This window comes from Sipha flava, unplaced genomic scaffold, assembly GCF_003268045.1.
Source record: "Sipha flava isolate LNK unplaced genomic scaffold, YSA_version1 0_pilon_pilon, whole genome shotgun sequence".
NCBI lineage: Eukaryota > Metazoa > Arthropoda > Insecta > Hemiptera > Aphididae > Sipha > Sipha flava.
The window spans coordinates 2,667,650-2,686,801 of record NW_020271713.1 but is presented as its reverse complement, the minus strand read 5'-3'; the positions used below and the strand labels follow the sequence as shown (position 1 = coordinate 2,686,801).

General features: G+C 28.0%; 1 protein-coding gene across 1 annotated transcript; it reads right to left on the bottom strand.

Moving 5' to 3' along the window:
- Positions 1-1,052: 1,052 nt before the first annotated feature.
- Positions 1,053-17,407, bottom strand: LOC112686622 (transmembrane 9 superfamily member 2). The gene is made up of 15 exons (XM_025559035.1): positions 17,134-17,407; positions 15,806-15,873; positions 12,010-12,103; positions 11,762-11,897; positions 11,323-11,450; positions 11,022-11,151; positions 10,728-10,861; positions 4,166-4,342; positions 3,203-3,347; positions 2,947-3,124; positions 2,694-2,853; positions 2,476-2,627; positions 2,256-2,367; positions 2,011-2,182; positions 1,053-1,159 (listed from the first exon to the last, which is right to left on the bottom strand). The coding sequence occupies exons 1-15, from the start codon at positions 17,254-17,256 to the stop codon at positions 1,092-1,094; spliced, it is 1,977 nt and encodes a 658-aa protein (XP_025414820.1). The 5' UTR covers positions 17,257-17,407; the 3' UTR covers positions 1,053-1,091.
- Between the last annotated feature and the right edge of the window lie 1,745 nt (positions 17,408-19,152).

The following is a 19,152-nucleotide window of genomic DNA, read 5'->3' as shown; positions in this document are numbered from 1 at the left end:
ATATATATATATATATATATATATATATATATATATATACATAATCAGATAATATTAATAATAATAATAAATTATTGTACAATTTAATACTGCTACCTCACATGTAAACTAAAATTAGTTTTTGTAGACTAATGATTATTCATATTATGAATTAAATATAGTGCTATGCATTGCCCTATTTATTTGACACTACTTTTGTTGTGTATATATTCCAGTGATATCTCTATTTACATTGTATTATTGAAAAAAACCATACAACTAAAAATAGTTTTATATTTCGTAGCTATTTTCTGTAAACAGAAGTTTTACTTTAATTTAAATATTAACATAGCATACATTCATCAAGATAATATAATCTTTTAGCAATATTATTAACATAACTTATTTAAATTATACAATCTTATGTATTTATTACAATATTCTTTATATATACTTAATTAAATTTTATTTTTTATTCATTAGTATTTAATAACATTTTAAATCCCATTAAAATTATGTCTTTTTCTTCTCCTCCGTATTTTCTCTTCTTTTTTGAAATTATGTCAGTTAACCATATTAAATAACCAAAATATAAATGTTCATTTAATTTAAAATGAACATTTATTAGTTAAACAACAATAATGTTTAATTACTCCATTATAAATACTAATTTAATGATAATAAAATCACAATATAATTAACAACTTATGTTAAGTAATGCAAAATAATCAATGACAACAGTAAAGTTTATTTTACTGTTTTCATACACAATACTATGCGTTAATACTAAAATTAAATCGTGCATAAATTTAAATTGTATAGGAAATAAAAGTCAAACATTAAAATTGTAAGTAATTTTAAAACCTAATGAATTTACTTTAGAGTTAACTCAAACAATAATTATAGTAAATTTCTACCATATAGATTTGATATATCTTTAATATTTTAAATTATAAATGATGATTAAATAAGGAATTAGTTTAATATTTATTATTTACAATTAAGGCATTTTTGATAAATCAAATACAATATAGTACAAAAAAAAAAAAAAATTAAATAAAATATAATAAAAATAATCAAATTACTGACATTAAAAAAAGAAAAAAATTATATTAATCCACTTTGACAACGCTGTATATTTTTCGAACAAACCAAAACGTTGCAAAAAATCCAATTGTGCCTGAAAATATTTAATAATCAATAAAAATGACAATTCAAAAGGTTATAGTATAAAACAAAATAAAAAATAATTTTAATGATTCTTAACAAATGTTTTAAGTATATCTTTATAGAATATTGAAAGCCATTTAATGCCATCCATTTAAGCTATGTTTACACTCGAACACTTTCCACTTCAGTTTTCAATTTGACTTGCGTTTCAACATTAAATTCCGCTTTCATCTAATACATGTCTTTATTGAACGCAATAGATACATACTCACAAAACAGTCTTTCAGGTTATTAACAAAAATCATGTCATATTCAAATGTACTGCTCAGTGTTAATGCAACCTACTTAATTCTTACAAATGCAAATAAAAAACGTAGGAAGAAGTATTCTTTGTAAGTCAACAATTATTTAAAAACTTGAAATTTTGGAATTCTATAGATGATTTGCAATCAGACAAGGATAATTTATTTTAAAATCTATACATAATTGTCCAGATCTTCGGTTTCAGTAATTTCTTTAAGTCAAGTCAGATAATTAATATATTAATATTAAGTAAAATAATAAGTGAAATTCAATATAAAAAGCGCGGTTTGTTAACAGATTACTACTGAGCACTGAAAACTTTGCGTTGTAAAGTGTGTCACAAAAATGTAGCCATTCAATTCAAAAGGGCTTAGTGCTATTGTAAGATTTTTTGCTTAATTTGTGGTGCACTCTGACGCATGCATCTAACGCACAAAAAGCGCACGAGTGTAAACATAATATTATTAATTAAAATTAAGTATTTGAGAAGTACATGTATATTTCAATTAAATAATATCAATAAAAATGTTAATTATTTTTATATATTAATTAACTAACCAGTAAGTAAGAAAAAAAGGAACACCATAATTAATGTGTATCCAAAATACAGAAAAGTTGAAGCAACATCTTCAATGTTAAGTCTTGTCTTGAAATAGTGCACACAATACAAAAATAAATAAAATGATGTAAACGCACTGGTCAAAAAACTTCTCCACCACCAATGGTAATCCTATAAAAAAAATAATAAACATATTCATAAAAACTTATATATTATGTATAATATATATTATTATAAACCTTACTTCAGCACATAAATGGAAATAGCACAAAAGAACAGTCATTTCTGAACATGTTATAATGAGTATAATAAATACGAGGAACAGAAACCCAAACATGTAATACATTTGGTTGGACCTACAAAGAGATAATAATTATTTTTTATACAGCTTAATTTACAAATATCATTATTTTTTTTATTAAATTCGAAGATTAAAAAAAAAAATTAATTACAAATTAATATACCATAATGAATTAAGAATGAAATAAAGTTGAATAAATATGCAGACAAAAGGAAAAACTCCGCCCATTATAATTCCTGGGAAGGGTTGTGTGTAAATAGTTTGTTCTGGAATTTGACGTGGTATTTGATTTGTTCTCACGGGATGTTCAATTGGCTAAAATTATAAAATAATGAATTAATAAATACAACTAAACATAAATAAAATCTACTATATACTCACTCGTTTACGGAAACCAAATAATGCACCTACAAATGTAAGTGGGACAGATACACAAAACCATAATAATAACAAAGCGACTAGTGTAGAAAATGGAATAGCAGCTGAGCTATCTTTAACCCAAAGTACTAAATTCATAATGAAGAACAAACAAAATACAACTCTGAAATAATACATGAACGAATTAAGAAAAAATTTAAATTAATATGAATTATGAATTATTATAAAATAAAATACATTATTATTTTAATCTCACCCAGGACAAAACATGGAGGTCAATATTATGTTAGTTTTCCATTTTTCACCACCAAAGCTTTTGTAAATTCTTGATGATACATATCCAGCAGGTGTTCCAAAGCACACATATAATATTAAAGAGCAAGTCATAAGAGAACCTCTATTAGCTGGGGATAGAAAACCCAAACAAGCAAATGCTGAAATATAAAACATAATTATATAAAACCATATAATTATAAATAATACTAAAATGTAAGAGGAATGTAATTAATCACCTAATGTTACAACAGTCATGCATAACACTTGTACTCCAGAGCCAACAAAAACTGAGAGTAACATTCCTCTTCTTGGAGGCCTGAATACATCCCCATGGACTAGTTTCCAACCAAATTCTTCTTTAATATCATCACCAGCATCAATCTAATAATATTTACAACTTATGATAATTCAACATAAATGTACATTTGCAAAGTATATTATTTTGTAGTTATGTGGAACTACTAATATTTTATAAGATACAGTCTTGTAATAAATAAGTACATAGTACATAGGTAGTGATGAGTAATACTGAGAACACAAATTAATTATAACTTTTTCTTTTTCGCCTTTTTTTCCAACTATTTGAGGTCGGCCACCCTTGTCCTAAACCTCCACTCGTCTCAATTTTCTACATTCTCTATGCACACACCAATGACCCTCATACCATTCTCAATTGTATCCAAACATCCTATTTTTGGTCTTCCTCTTTCTCTTTCCCATTCACGTTCATTTTCATAACAACTCTTACTACATTTGTTTCCTTTCTTCTTATCATTTACTCAAATCATCTTAATCTATTTTCTTTCATCTTGACCACTAGTCACTACACCAATACTACCTTTCACATATTCGTTCATTATTCTATCTTCTTTTGTCACTCAACTCATTTATCGAAGCATTCTTATTCCCACAACATTCATACTCTGTTTTATTCTCCTATCAACTGCCCAACACTCTGAACCATATATCATAGTTTGTCTCACTTTACTCCTGTAAAATTTACCTTTCAGCCTCATTGGAATTCTCTAATCGCATAAAACACCATACGTTTCTCTACATTTTATCCAACTGCATTAAATTTTTTACATCTATGTCAAAACCCCCATCCTTTTGTACAAATTATCCTAAATGTTTAAAGTTCTTGACTTCATATAACACATCATCACTTATTGTTATTGGAATAAATTAATAATAACTACCTGATTATATCTAGCTATATCTTTATGCAATGTACGCAATATTATCATTGCTACCATTCCAGTTAAGATAATAACAATCATTAATGAATTTAAAATGCTAAACCACTGTATGTAGGTAGGTGGAACCGAATCCAAGATGTAGTCCCAGCGTGATGACCACTTAACAGTGTTATTCATCTGAAAATATTAATTAATGATAAAACATAAACATTATTACACATAATTAATGAAAATTAATTTTTAAGCCTGACCATACAACACATATGTTATATAGTTTATTTGTTTTATAGCTTACGATAACACAGAAATACGGCGATACACATGAGTAATATGCATTTATATTTCAAATACTCGTACAATTAGATAACAAACACGCTCATTCTAGTCACACTAACAAGGTGACAACGTTACAGGCGATTGTAAACTCCACCAGAATATCGGTTAAGATAAAAAAGTAATAAAAGGTCTAATGTAAACCGTCAGTTTTTTTTTTTACCTGTAATGGGTATATGTAAACTCCACCAGTTTTTTTTTTTTGTTTTGCCTGTGAATCCTTTCATAGTCATCTAAGAAATTAATTTTATAAAAATCAACCGAATATTTATATTTTTAGTAAAATTCTTACCAAATTTCAAACCCATACTTACATAAAACTAAATGGTATATCCCAAGTAAATAAGCTAAACAATTCGAAATAAAAAAAGAATGACAGTGTTACAGGATGCTATAAATAGGTACACTAATTAAATAATACAAGACTAAGAATGTTTACAAATTATATCACATTATTTTAATTTACATATATGATTATATATTTTTGGACTATTTGGTATAGCTATTATTTATTATGATTTTTTTTTTTTTTTTACTGTGTATAAAATATTTAATGTGGATGATATCTAATTATGAAAAATATAATTTTATATTATTAGGTATAACGATTATTTATTACGATTAAATATTTAATGTGAACGATATATTATATTATATTACTTATAGTTTGTTTTAATGATATATCATATTAATTTTAAACTACTACTTGTGTTGTAAGTACATAGATTTAGTATACACAATGCAAGAGTGCATTGTCCGATTTCACAAAGTCTTCTGTAGTTAGAAATCGAGGGTACACATTCGTCATTCGTGTAAAGATGTGTGCAACATTACTAATGTGTAATAATGAGTTGGCGCATGATGGCCACGTAGGGCCATTAAGACCATTGTCACACGTACTACCACCAGAACGAGGACAACTTTCTGTACATCCTATTACTGTTTGGTATAAAACTGGTACAAAAGACTGAAGGACATTCTTCACTTGTATTTCGACACACATACTGTGCCAGTCGTGGGCAAGTTCTTAGTCTTCATTACAGTGGCGGCTCGCCGGGTGAGGCAAGTGAGGCACAGCCTCACCTGAAATTTACCATTCTAATAATTTATTATTAACCTATTATAAGTATCTAATAATCTTTCAAAATACTAAAATTAATTGTATACAAGATGTAATTTATAATTTTATCTTAAGGTAAAAGACAAAAGATAATGGGAAAATAACTGATAACATAAAATTATAACTGCAAAGTACCGCGGCACTACGCGCCCCACTCCACGTGATCAACAGTTAGAGTGGAGCCACGAGGCACGGAGTATAGTATACTCGCCGAGTCGCGTTTACGAAGCAACCCGATAAGTCTCGAGAGGCAAAAAATTTTATGCTTCAGTTACTATATTGAAATATTAACATTATGTGGTGGTAGTGGGTTGGAAATATACGGTAGAATGAGGATAATATAAATTAGCCTCAATGACGTCAGTGGTATTAATCATTCTGTGCAATCTAAACGAAAAAACTGCACATAGATAATATTATAATAGAAATAGGAATCGATAATATGTCCTTATGTTCCAAAAGTCATTACATACTCTACTATTTTCATAGATAAAGTAAACGTTTATCACTTATCAGTCAATATTAATTAGTAATTAATCAAATCAATAGTAATCAATACAAATCTAACAATTTTAATCTATAATATTAGGACTTACACCATTATACTGTTATGGTTATACGTTATTCGCTAAATTTGTTTTTATATTGTTTTTAACAGACATAACTAATTAAAGGCCATATCGAAACATTGAATATGTTCCCGTTCAACGATGTGGTTATGTCATTAATTGAAACTCCATTTCCCGTAGAAGTGAAATTAAAAAAAAAAACAAATTTTGTTTGCTGGTTGTCCTACAGATATATTAGATACAATTTGTATATCCACTCAGAAAACTAAAACTAAAGTAAGTTCTCGGTTCTTTAATATATGTTGGTACGATACTCACAAGTGGCTGTGTGGTAGTTTTTATAAACGACTGTTTTGTTGGCCTTGCATTTTACTTGGTAAAGGTAAAAATGTTTGGATAACTGATGGCTATTATGATTTAAAAAATCTGGTCAGAAGTGTTAAAATGCATGAAACATCTAAAGATCATATACATAATTTTATGGGATTAGTTTGTTTAAAAAAAAATAAAAGTACTATTGCTGATACGTTAAGTGAAAGGGCTCGTTTGAACAAAACTATTTATAATGAAAATGTTAGAAAGAATAGATTAATTTTGTTGCAATTAATTGAGGTAACATTAATGTTGAGGAAACAAGAGTTGGCATTTAGAAGCCATGATGAGAGATCTACTTCCTCAAACCGTAACTTCCGTAAAGTGTTTAATTTACTTATTAAAAGGAATGATGAATTACTATCACATTACAATAAAATTAGTAATGTATTCACAGGAAAATCAAAAACAATCCAAAATGAAATTATTTATTGTGTATAAGAGTATGTACTAGATGTAATTAAATCAGAAATGAATGATACTTTTTTTTCTATTATATCAAACGATACTACTGACATTGTTGAAAAGTCACAGTATGCAATAACTATTAGGTATGTTAAAAAAACTGGTGAATTAAAAGAAAAAATTTTAAGCTTCCATGATGTAAGCAGTAGTAAGAATGTTAAAGCTCTTTTTAGTTTAATACTAACAGTACTAGAACCTTTTAATTTTAAAACAAAGTTAATAGCGCAGTGGTGTGATGAAGTAAGTGTATTCCTGTTGCTAAAGAAACTCGTTCAAAAATATTTGACTTTGTTACTTTGAATTTAAATAAGTTAATTGAAATAATGCAAAATATTATGGATAATCCTGAGTCAGGTATAGAATCCATAAATGGTGCAAAAGGTTTTATAAATAGTTTGAAAAAATTTGATTTGGTTTTTTTTTATGGTTGTGTTTAATGAAATTTTAATATCACTGATAATTTGTATCCAATTTTACAAGTCAAGCACTTGGATGTAGTATATTGTATAGATCAAGTTAATACATCTATAAATAGAATTAAACTTCTAAGAACTTTTGAAAGTGCAACATTTTTGTTTAATAAATCTAAAAAAAATTAATACTCCAAAACAGCCTTGAGGAGTAGTTGAAAGAGATCTTTTAAATAAATATAATGTGTTGCAATATGAAATACTGGATAATATAATATTTCAACTCGCTGAACATTTTCAAAATTTAGGTAAACTCAAATTTGTAACGTAAGTCGATTCTTCAAAATTTAAATTTTATCAAACTGCCTTTCCTAATGAAGAACTTGAATGTTTATCTTCCACTTATAAAGATATATTTGATTTAACATTATTAAAAAATGAATTGTCAGTTGTTTATTCTGTTTCCCAATTTCACAACTAACATATTCAATAATGTGTAAAATTACTAAAACAATTTCAAGATTCTGGATAATTAATGGAAGTATATAAACTATTTCGCTATACTGTATCAGTAGAAAGATTGTCTTCTTTAGCAACAATAAGTATAGAAAAGGAATTGATTAACTCTTTGGCAGATAATGATGGACAGTTTTATGAAAAAATTATTGATATATTTTCAGTAATGAAAGATAGAAAAATAGATTTAATTTATTAAAATTAAATTAGTAGTTATATATTTTTGTGTTATTAATAAAAAAAACTAGGCTCTCTTATGTGATATTTAATTTTTGTTAGTTTATTTTTGAATTTGTTAAAAATTATAATTTGTGATAAATAAAATATTGTACTATTTTTATAGTAAATAGTTCAACAAAAAGTTAAGGAATGATATTATTAACTATAAAGATTTAATTTTTTTTTTTATATTTATTATTCTATTATTTAGGTAAACTATAATTTGTGATAAATAAAGTTTTATACCTTTCTATTATTTTTATAGTAAATAGTTTAACCAATAAGTTGAGAAATGATATTACAAAAGTATAATTTTTTCTTTTTTTTTTAATATTTTTTGTTCCATTATTATAATAATGAAACAGAAAATATTAATTAAATAATTATTATAATTTGTTATAAATAAAGTTTTATACTATTTTTATAGTAGATAGTTTAGTACAACAATTAAGAAATTAAATACATTTTTTTTTTTTTAATATTTTCTGTTGTCTACTTTATAATCCTACACTGCATGAATTAATTTTGATGGTGAATCTTTCTTAGCTAAGCTTTTACAGCTGTTAGAACGGTAATAACTAATAATAATTCGATTATTCAAAATACCTTGAAAAATGTATACTGTATGTTACATTTATTTTACTGAATGTCTACCTCAGCCTCACCACTTACGAGCCGCCACTGCTTCATTACTCTTTTTAAATTCTATATTAATATAAATATATGTATGTGTTGTAATTATTGAAATTAATGAAGTTTACTAATACAACTGGACTCATATTTAACAAATCTACAAACAACTCCTTCCTCTGAGGTGCTGACAAGTCACCCGGTTCACAACACTTGATTTTCTTCACTGGCGAAGTTTATATGAACTCAATTTTACCTGATTTTTTTCAGTGGCGAAGTTTACACGAACCCAATTTTACTTGTTTTTTTTTCTGGCGGAGTTTACAGTTAAAAAAGGTACTTTTGGCGGAGTTTACATGACCCGACATTACAGCCGACCCCAGAGTGCAACAACATCACTATCTAAAGTTCAATTAAAACCTTTATAAATTAACATTATTTCAAATAAAGTTCACAAACAATTATTTACATTATCGAAATCTCCGAATTCCAATAACATGATAAACAATAATTCACAAACCAACAATGTATCAAATATAAATAAAATTCCAAAAATGTAAATACCTACACAAAACATTTCGCTGAGGCAACAGCAAGCAATACCCTTCCAAAACTGAATCAAATAATAGTCTTTACGGCAATTTATGGCATAAAACAAATAGATTACCTAATTGCAATTAGTAAATTCACGGCACCTACAAATATCATTTTCGCGTTTCGTATCACGAAATATCGTTTCTGTATTTTTTTCAACAATCATACAGCCGACAAACTAGTTAAAAACCACCAAAAAATTCACATTGGCAACGATGAAATAACAATAAAAAAGTTAATAAATCCATCCAAAAGAATCACTCTGTATAATGTAAACCCAAAAGCACAATAATCAAAGCTCTAGTTGACATATGAATTAGAAACACATAAGCATTATTTCTACTAAAAACAGTTAACTCCTCAGAGTTATCCACGAAAGTCACAAGTTTTAGAAGGCAAATCTACATCAACCCTATAGGCAAAATTAGACAATTTTATTAGGACAGTCCAAATGATAAATATGTGATAAATATTGAAGCATTCGAATCGCGTCCATAAATGATATTTTGTCCACGGTTTTTGCTCAACACATTTGAATTGAGTGCTCAATTTTATCACATAAATTTCGACTTTGTTAGTTTTTATCACACCCAAACTGATTATTGCCAAATGTAATTCTTCTGATTTTTATGAAAAATTCTTGGAAAGTAAATTTGTATCTAATATAATATTATATTATTTATAATCAATGGTATTATGTCCGACTGCAAGATGATCTAAGTTATTATCGCACTGAAACTAATGCTAACACCGTGCTAGTATTATGTACAAAATTCATTTCCAACAATAGTAAGGTACGATTTACGAATAAGATATCGATAATCAAGGTGATCTACGAGCTTATAACCAAAAATATAGACTTTATTAAATATATTATTCTTGTGGATGCAACACGGAACAGCCATCGAGAAACCGTGGACACTATATCAATTTCTTTCACTGTAAGGCGTAGGAAGTTAATTAAAAATTGAAGGAAGAATTAAAAATGGTAACAATTAATGGGTTCATAAAGAGTCAAAGGATACAATAGCTAGGACATATAATGGCATAATATTGATACAGTAACTAAAATATATCTTAATTAGAAACCAAAAGGAAAAAGGCAGCAGTAGTCCTCGAAAGAGATGGATGGATGTTGTAGACAAGGATTTGGAAGACCTTAGCGCACCGAATTGGAAGGTAATTGTACAGGATCAAGATAAGTGGAATGATTGATGGCAATAAAAACTCTTGGAGTTATGGAGGCCAGAAGAATAATAAGAATAGATGTTGAAGCCTAATTAATTCAATACAAAAAAAAAATTAATTAATTAAATAAAAATATTTATTCTTACCTCAAATTGAACGGAATAAGTGTATGTTATATTTAATTCACTTGTTATTTTATCAGCAGGTATTTCCATAAAACCAGTATCACATGAAGTGACTGGATATCTATGTTTTATACTTTTAGGCTTCACTTTAATAGCTTTAATAAAACAAAAAATTACAATTACTTCCACGATTATAAATATACAAGTAGTTATTTTAGATTTTAAAAATAAATAAATAAATACTACAGAAAAAAATATGAAAATGTAATGAAATACTTAAACTAATAAACTAATTTAAAATATTTATGAACAAACCTATTATTCTGCCACCTTCAGAACTAAAAGATGATCCCCATTCTTCATTTTTCCCACTATGATAAGTTATTGTAAATTCTAAATGGTTAAAAATATAATAAGTGTTTGGTTTTAATGTGCGAGGAGGTACCTGAAACAAAATTCAATTACATTTAAATCATTAGCTTTGCCAATAAAAATTGTATGTTTCTAATTGAATAATTAAATAAAATAAATATTTATCATGATGAATTAAATAAAAATATATATTAGATATCCAAATTAAGATTAAATAACATAACAATTTGATAATAAAACATACTCTAAGAATCGTATCACATAAGTTGTTATCATGACTAGCATCTGGTTTATAACATCCCATTGGAAATCCAGTACTACAATATTGCTGATTGTCTTCTAAATCATAGCACCAAGTAACTGGCATATTGTCTGAAGTAAACATAAAAAAATGTTATTTATTTACTCTTATTTTTTTTCTAACTCGTAATGTATTTTCTAAATACTTAATTTATTAAATATTAATAACATTATAATAACAAATTTGAATATAATTTCATTAAAAGAGAAACAATTATTATAAAAATGTTAGTAAATAATATACAAGTTACTATTCAGAATTATGAAAATAAGTAATTTGAGACATAAATAGAAATAGTGTAACTAATAATTAATTTAAAATATGGATAACAGAAAATTATATTTATATTTAAACTATATAATATAAATTAAATTGATCATACCAACAATAAAATGATGTTGATAATTTAAACTCATTCCGCGCTTAAGAACAAAAAGTTTCATGTTACTTATTGAATCTCCAGGGATATACTTTTTGGTACAAAGTGTTTTACATTCTTCATCATTTAAAAATGAAACCTGTAAAATTAAAACCGAACAGTAAAATAAGAAATTACCTATACTCGTATGCTGATAATATACCTAATATTTATAAATATTATAATATAAACATATTATTTTATGAACTTACGTTATATCCAGATGGTCGAATTCTTTCACCAAATAAGACTTGTCCCAAATTTTCAGTAGGAGATTTACTTTCATCAGATGTACAGAAGTCAAAGCTATGAAAAAATAATAAAAATAATACCATTATATATAAATATTTGATAAGTAATGTTATTAAATTGAAATAAATTATTTACCGACTACAATACTAGTACCATTTTATAACATTCAATTATGTGTTCTAAACAAAGTTCAGACATATTCTTATACATTAAATATCCTATTTTATATGAATTTTACTTTAACATACAAGTAGAATTATTATAATATAACAATATAATGCATACAAATACATATTAAGTACTAGTAATATAATATTTAATATGTATAGGTATAATATGTACTTATATATCTATGTATATAAAAATCTCGTGTCATAATGTTTGTGACCATACTCTTCCAAAACGGCTTAACCGATTTTAATGAAATTTTGTATATATATTTGATAGGTCTGCGAATAGGTTTTTATCTATTTTTTACACTCCTAAGTGCTATTGTTTAATAAATCGTAGTTTAATTTAATAATTTTTGACCCGGTCGATATCTGCGCAATTGAAAATGTATTATTAAATGATACTATTAAAAAACTATAAAAAACTATTTAAAAATTATTAATTTTATTTTTGGTATTAAATTACGGGTATTGCATAAATATTAAACAAGATCCCGCAACAGGTGCCAAAACAAACAAGAATGTTATTTTGAAGAATTATTATGCATATCGGTTGATGATTAGATGCGATCAGGACACCGTTATTCTATGATGACCTGAGGTTTGTCAACAATTATGTAAAGATAGAGAGCGAACGATTACGATACTTGCGATTCAATCAAAAAAAGCTGCGCGTGGAAGATTCTCAAAACAATTGTTAGACATCGGTGATGGGAAAGTTACTACAGATGAAACGGGATGCATACAATTACTGACCGATTTCTGCACAATCATTGATTCGCAAGATGCTCTCATTGACCAGATATTTCCCAATGTACATAGATAATACACAAATCATGAGTGGCTGGCAGAAAAAGCAATTTTAGCAGCAAAAATGTGGACGTTAACAAATTGAATCTCAAGATACAATATTTTTTACCGAGAAACTTGGTGTCATACAAATCTACTGATACAATTTGCGATGCTACTGAAGCTGTAAATTATCCAACAGTTTTTAAACTCATTGGATTTACCAAGCATGCCATCGCATAATTTACAACTGAAGGTTGGATCTCCAGTTATTTAGCTTCGTAATTTGAACCCACCTTGGTTGTGCAACGGCACGCGATTAGTCATTAAAAAAATTAATGGAAAATATTATCAAAGCCATTATTTTAAAGAGCAAATCCTGAGATGAAAATATATTATTACCGCGAATTCCTATTATACCCATATACATGTTAATACAATTTAAACGCCTTCAATTTCCAATTAGATTGACTTTTGCAATGACTATCAATAAGTCTTAAAGCCAAACGATGTCTGTGGCTTAGATTTGAGCACATCATGTTTTTCACACGGACAATTATACGTCGTGGTGTGCTCTCGAACCATCCAGTTTGTATGTGTTGGCGAAAGATGGGATAGCAAAAAATATTGTATACTCTTTTGCATTAAGGGATTGATATTGTTTTTTACTAATATTGTCATAATAGGCGATATATATAATTTTAAAGGATCAATTTTAATAAATAAATAAAAAATAAATGTTTGATGTTTTTTTTTACTTTTATATTTCGTCACTGTTCACAGCACTCCATACCTTTTCCGCTTATATACCACATCCTTACACACTTATATTAAATTAGTTATTTTTTTTCTAGCAAAACATTCTCTAGAAATAATTTATATGACGAAACAATGTTTGTCAGGTCAGCTAGTATATATATATATATATATTAAAACTAAAACCTAAAATTTTAAAAGTAACAATTGAAACTATAAATAAAAAATAATTTATTATTCAGTATTAACTTATAATGCTATAAAAAAAAATCATTAAATATTTTGATGATTTAGATTTAAGTTCATTTTGTACTCAATTTTGAAGCTATTAAGTACAAGACTTACTTTATAAAAAAATTAACATACGAGTATGCTGGACAAAATTTAAATATAATCTAAATAAGTTTTATTTAGTTTTAAATATTTTATGAAATATAAAAACCTATTCAAATTAATTATAGGGTCTAGTCTTTGATTTATAAGATACAGTCTTAGAAATTATATGAATATATAACAGAATTAAATAAAAATGCATGTCACTATAAAATCAATATGATTTGGTAAAAATCTAAAATAATACGCGATTCTGTCTTAAAAAAAAAAAAGTAGAAAAGTAATACATTTATGTTTAATTATGTATTGATTTTCATTTGATGTTCAATTTTCAAAGCTAATATATATTTTAGAATTCATTAAAACTTCCCAAGTATTTATTCAAGAAGTCAATGTATAAACATAAATATTTATATGTTCAACAAATACAAATTTGTTGTTAACATTTATATTTTATTTTTAATATATTAATATATGGTATAAAATACAAAAAGTCAATGAAATATTATTTTTAAATTGCAGATATGGAGTTATTACCAAATTAATAATAATATTTCTTTTATAAAAAAAAGGCAAAATAAAAAATTATTACCAGACTACTGTACACTATAGACAACATTTTTTGTGAACTATGCATAAATGACCATTTCAGAATAAATGTTTATATTAAATCAAGTTAACAAAATACATATGACACATTATTAGGGTTGAACAAGCCCACCAAAATAATAGAAAATTTTCAGTAGTTATAAAGTAACTGTCTGCTTCTGTTACATTATAAAAATATTTCATTATAATAATTGTTCATAATAATGGTTACAGTTTTTGTATTTTGTATACTACATATTTTATGCAAAATTGATGTAAGATAATGTTATGTACGACGAAAATTCAATTATCTTCAAAAACACCAGTCAAGATCTAGAATTGTCAATAAAGGGAACGGCAAGTATACTAAGTGTGGAAGATCACATTCTAGCAAAGAAGAGCGTCCATTCATAAATTGAAAATGTATAGCTGTGAAAAAGTAGGCTTTACCTATATTTATTTTTTTAATTTTCTGAATTAGTATAAGTATATTTAATATATATTATGAATTGTTTATGCATTTTTTTTTTTATTAAATTATAGATTATTAAAATCTATATAACTTTCAGTTCATTTTCTACTAAGATAAATTTAAGGAGCAAAATTTAAAATGTTGTCAATAAATTCTATAAATAATAAAATATACTATGGAAAATAATTTAAAAGTAATACAAAATGTTAAATGTTGTATTCTTAAATTATAAGAAAATAATCTTTAGTAGAAAAATAATGAAATTAATTATAGTAGATTAACATGTATTAAAAATTGTTATCTTTCTATTTTTTAATTTGTAAATCTATTACTCTTTGCAGTATTATTCCTTTTTTATGGTATTGATAAAAAGCACATCAGCCTATATATTAATAACACACAAAAAAAAATATATATATTATTGGTAATATTCTGAGTCAACAAATTATTTGTTAATTGATAATTTTAAATAAATCAGTTATTAATATTAATGTTCATTAATTAGATAATTAAACATCTATTTAATAAATAAATAAATATTAAAAGTTATTTTCATTTAAGTCAGTCAATAAATTGATGGCATTTAAGTAAAATCATTATAATAATGCTACTAATTACAGAACCTATAAAATTAATGTATGAACTTACTAGTGATATTCATATGGTATAACTGATTCATCCGAATTGAGACGGTTCACAAAGAAATCAATCTTACTCTGTAAAAAAATTATAAACAAATTCAATTAATGATGCAATTTTAAATGATAGTATTATGGATATATATATATATGTTCTTACGATTACTATTACATGAAGGAATCACATAAATAATGTTATATATCATTAATATACAAGCTCCAGTAATTGCAACAACTAAAAAACCATAAGATAGAACAAATACGCAAGTAAATACATACCACAGGATGATCTATCATCTACTGATTTATAAGATACGTGAAAAGTAGTTGCACAGAAAGCAGATATCACAAGGCCAATTATTTTATATATAATGGATAAACCAGAGTTGGGCACATGGTAATATTAATAACAAATCATACATCGTTAATGAAATAATGTATTGGCAATGATAGGAGAACGAACTACAAAGAGTTCACTCAAGGCAGGAGTATTAGTTATAAAATATATATTCGCATAAAACATAACTCAAACCACGTCTGGGTCAAGTGCATTAATCTCTTGAAAGAACTATAGTCTCTTACACAAGAACAGGGTATATAAGGTAGTCCTGAATAAACCAATAGGCAGATGTGTTTTTGGTTTGATCACCGTAAGCACCTTCACGCCAGTTAACTTTCTTAAATAAATTAAATACTTTGGACTTAGAATTATTTTCAGATAAACGTTTTACAAGCTTAGTATATTTCATAATAAACAATATTTAACTAAAATTGAGTTTAAATTCCACCTTACAACTTCTGTTGAACTGACGGCACGCAACAAAAGAAAATAAACAATAAAACAAACAAAAATATTGACCAATGGATTGCTTATCGCTACGGATGTAACATTGTGATTACATCACATAGAGCATGATCAGGTATTCGGTATTATTGAATTTTCACTAGTAAAGAAACCAAGATGGGTTGTAAGGTCATAAATCGAGACGGCCGTTAATACGACATCATTCACTCGGACAGAGCATCAACAATCATTGGTATTATTACCAGGCAAGAGTATAGAACGCAGATGGAGACATGGTGGGAACGGTTTTACATCGAGTTCGTGTGTCAGGTGTAGCACTAGACAGTAGGTATCAACCGCTAAGTCGGGTCTGAACGGGTGAGTGGACGCCGAGGAAGGGTGGCGAAAATTGGACAATGGGCGGAGGGCGAAATCAAGAAACCACCGGGGCGAGAAACGTATTACGGTCACCGCGAGAGTACTGCGACCTTAGTACAGACCGACGGTGGAGCGAAACGGTAGCGGCACGAGTAACGTGTAAGAATCGCGTTTACCTTGCATGTCGTAGCCGACTCCTTGCAGTAGTTGACGGGCGCCAGGCCGGGCAAATAGAACGCGTGGACGCGCGCGCAACACAGCCCCAGCCACAGCCATACGACGGTCGCCGTTCGATCCATGTCCGCGTTCGGCGTTCGGCAAAATTGGTCCCGAAAAACACGCTGCTGACCGCTAATGCACGAGTGCCGAGCCCGGGACGTGCGTGTGCGCGTTAATGCGATTTATCTGGAAACGCAACGTCGTCTGAAACCGACTGATAATGGCGTCCGCTTTATCATCGCCGTCCCCGCTCTGCCGCCGGCCCGCGGGCGGACGTGCGATTCCGTTTGTGATCACGACGACAAACCGCCGAATCCGACCACCGGTCCCCCGGTGACGTCTTGTCCGTGTCGCCACCCAGTCGACCCACGTACTGCTTATATTTACCGATTCACCGTGTGCATGTTGTACAGTTGTCAATTATTGTTGTTCCGCCAGGGCCGTCTCGAAAGGGGATCTTGAGGAGTATCTCATCCCCCCAACGAAAACACCAGTCGACAGTCGGACTTGTTTCATTAGAGCCTATAAGGACCCAATTTTACTTACGGAAAACAAATATTATATATTTCGTAATAAAGTGTACGCACGAATACAATTTATATAACTACTTATTATAGAATATAAAATATTATTATGCATATATGTATGATTAAATTGTCAATTTTAAGAACGTGCGATACTGACTCATATATATATGTTCAAAAGTAAAAATACGACTACATGTAGTTAATTATTCTACATACATTGAGTAAAAAAATTGTAGTCGGCATTTTTCATATTATTCACCCCCCCCTTGATTTTCATCTTCGGGACGGCCCTGTGTTCCGCTCGGTTCACGGGCATTGCTTATTACTGTCGCGACAACGACGACGTCGGTTAACGTTTGAGGTTGCTCAGTGACAAGACTGCAATCACAGCGAATCATGACACTTCACACGTTCGTGCAGACGTTAATTACGAATCAACTGATGTACAGCGAGTACTTAGATATCAAGATACAATCCTTAGATCGGTTGTTTGTGAGAAAAATCAAGGATTACAACTGAAATGAAATGAGTGTTTCACTCTGAACTAACCAAAGGATTAAACTCAACCTACATGTTTTTTATGTTGGATGTTGTGCAGTTAACAATTATTGTTGACTGCCATTGAAACAGAATATATCCGTTTAATGTACAGATATCAAATTATATATAACTAATGAACATATTGTCGCGTCCCATGTATTTAAATAATAATAGTTTGGAATAAGTACCGTACGCACACGGCACAAAGAGCTGATTGTTTCCACATCCTTGGATAAATTAAATCATACACATTATCACAGAAACGTCATCCCACATACACCTACACAAAATTCAAATAACGATTATCATTTTCACATACACACATACACTTGCGTCAATCACTATAGATATCGGGTGTATAAGGACCTGGAAACAAGGGCGAAGCAGACGAGTTCTAGCTATGCGACACTGAGCACCTTCACGCCAGTGTATGCTATGGTCTGGACTTTCAACAGTTTATTAAATTATTAAAACTTAGAATAATTTAGAATAATTAATATAAAATTTCTTTTACACCACAACTAGTAGTAATTATTTATCAACATCTACCTACTCATAAGTGTTGAACAGACTGAGCAATACTGATTTACGGTCAATCAGTTGGCACGCAACAGTTTAAGTATGAATCTGTCGAATCTCAAAGCACATACTCATTCCTTGGTAGAAAGGTTAAAAAATATTAATTTTGAAATTTTTGATTTCAAGTGCTTGAAATGTTTGACATACCAGACTAAATCAATTTTCTGGTCAAGGTTAATAATAATTTTATTTATAGATTCTTGCATTCAGATCTAAGTAAGAAATAAATTTACATTTATTTCATACAAAATAATTACATTGAATATGTACTGCATTTAATTATGATAAATGTATTTAATACAATTCTAATATACATCTTAATAAGATAAA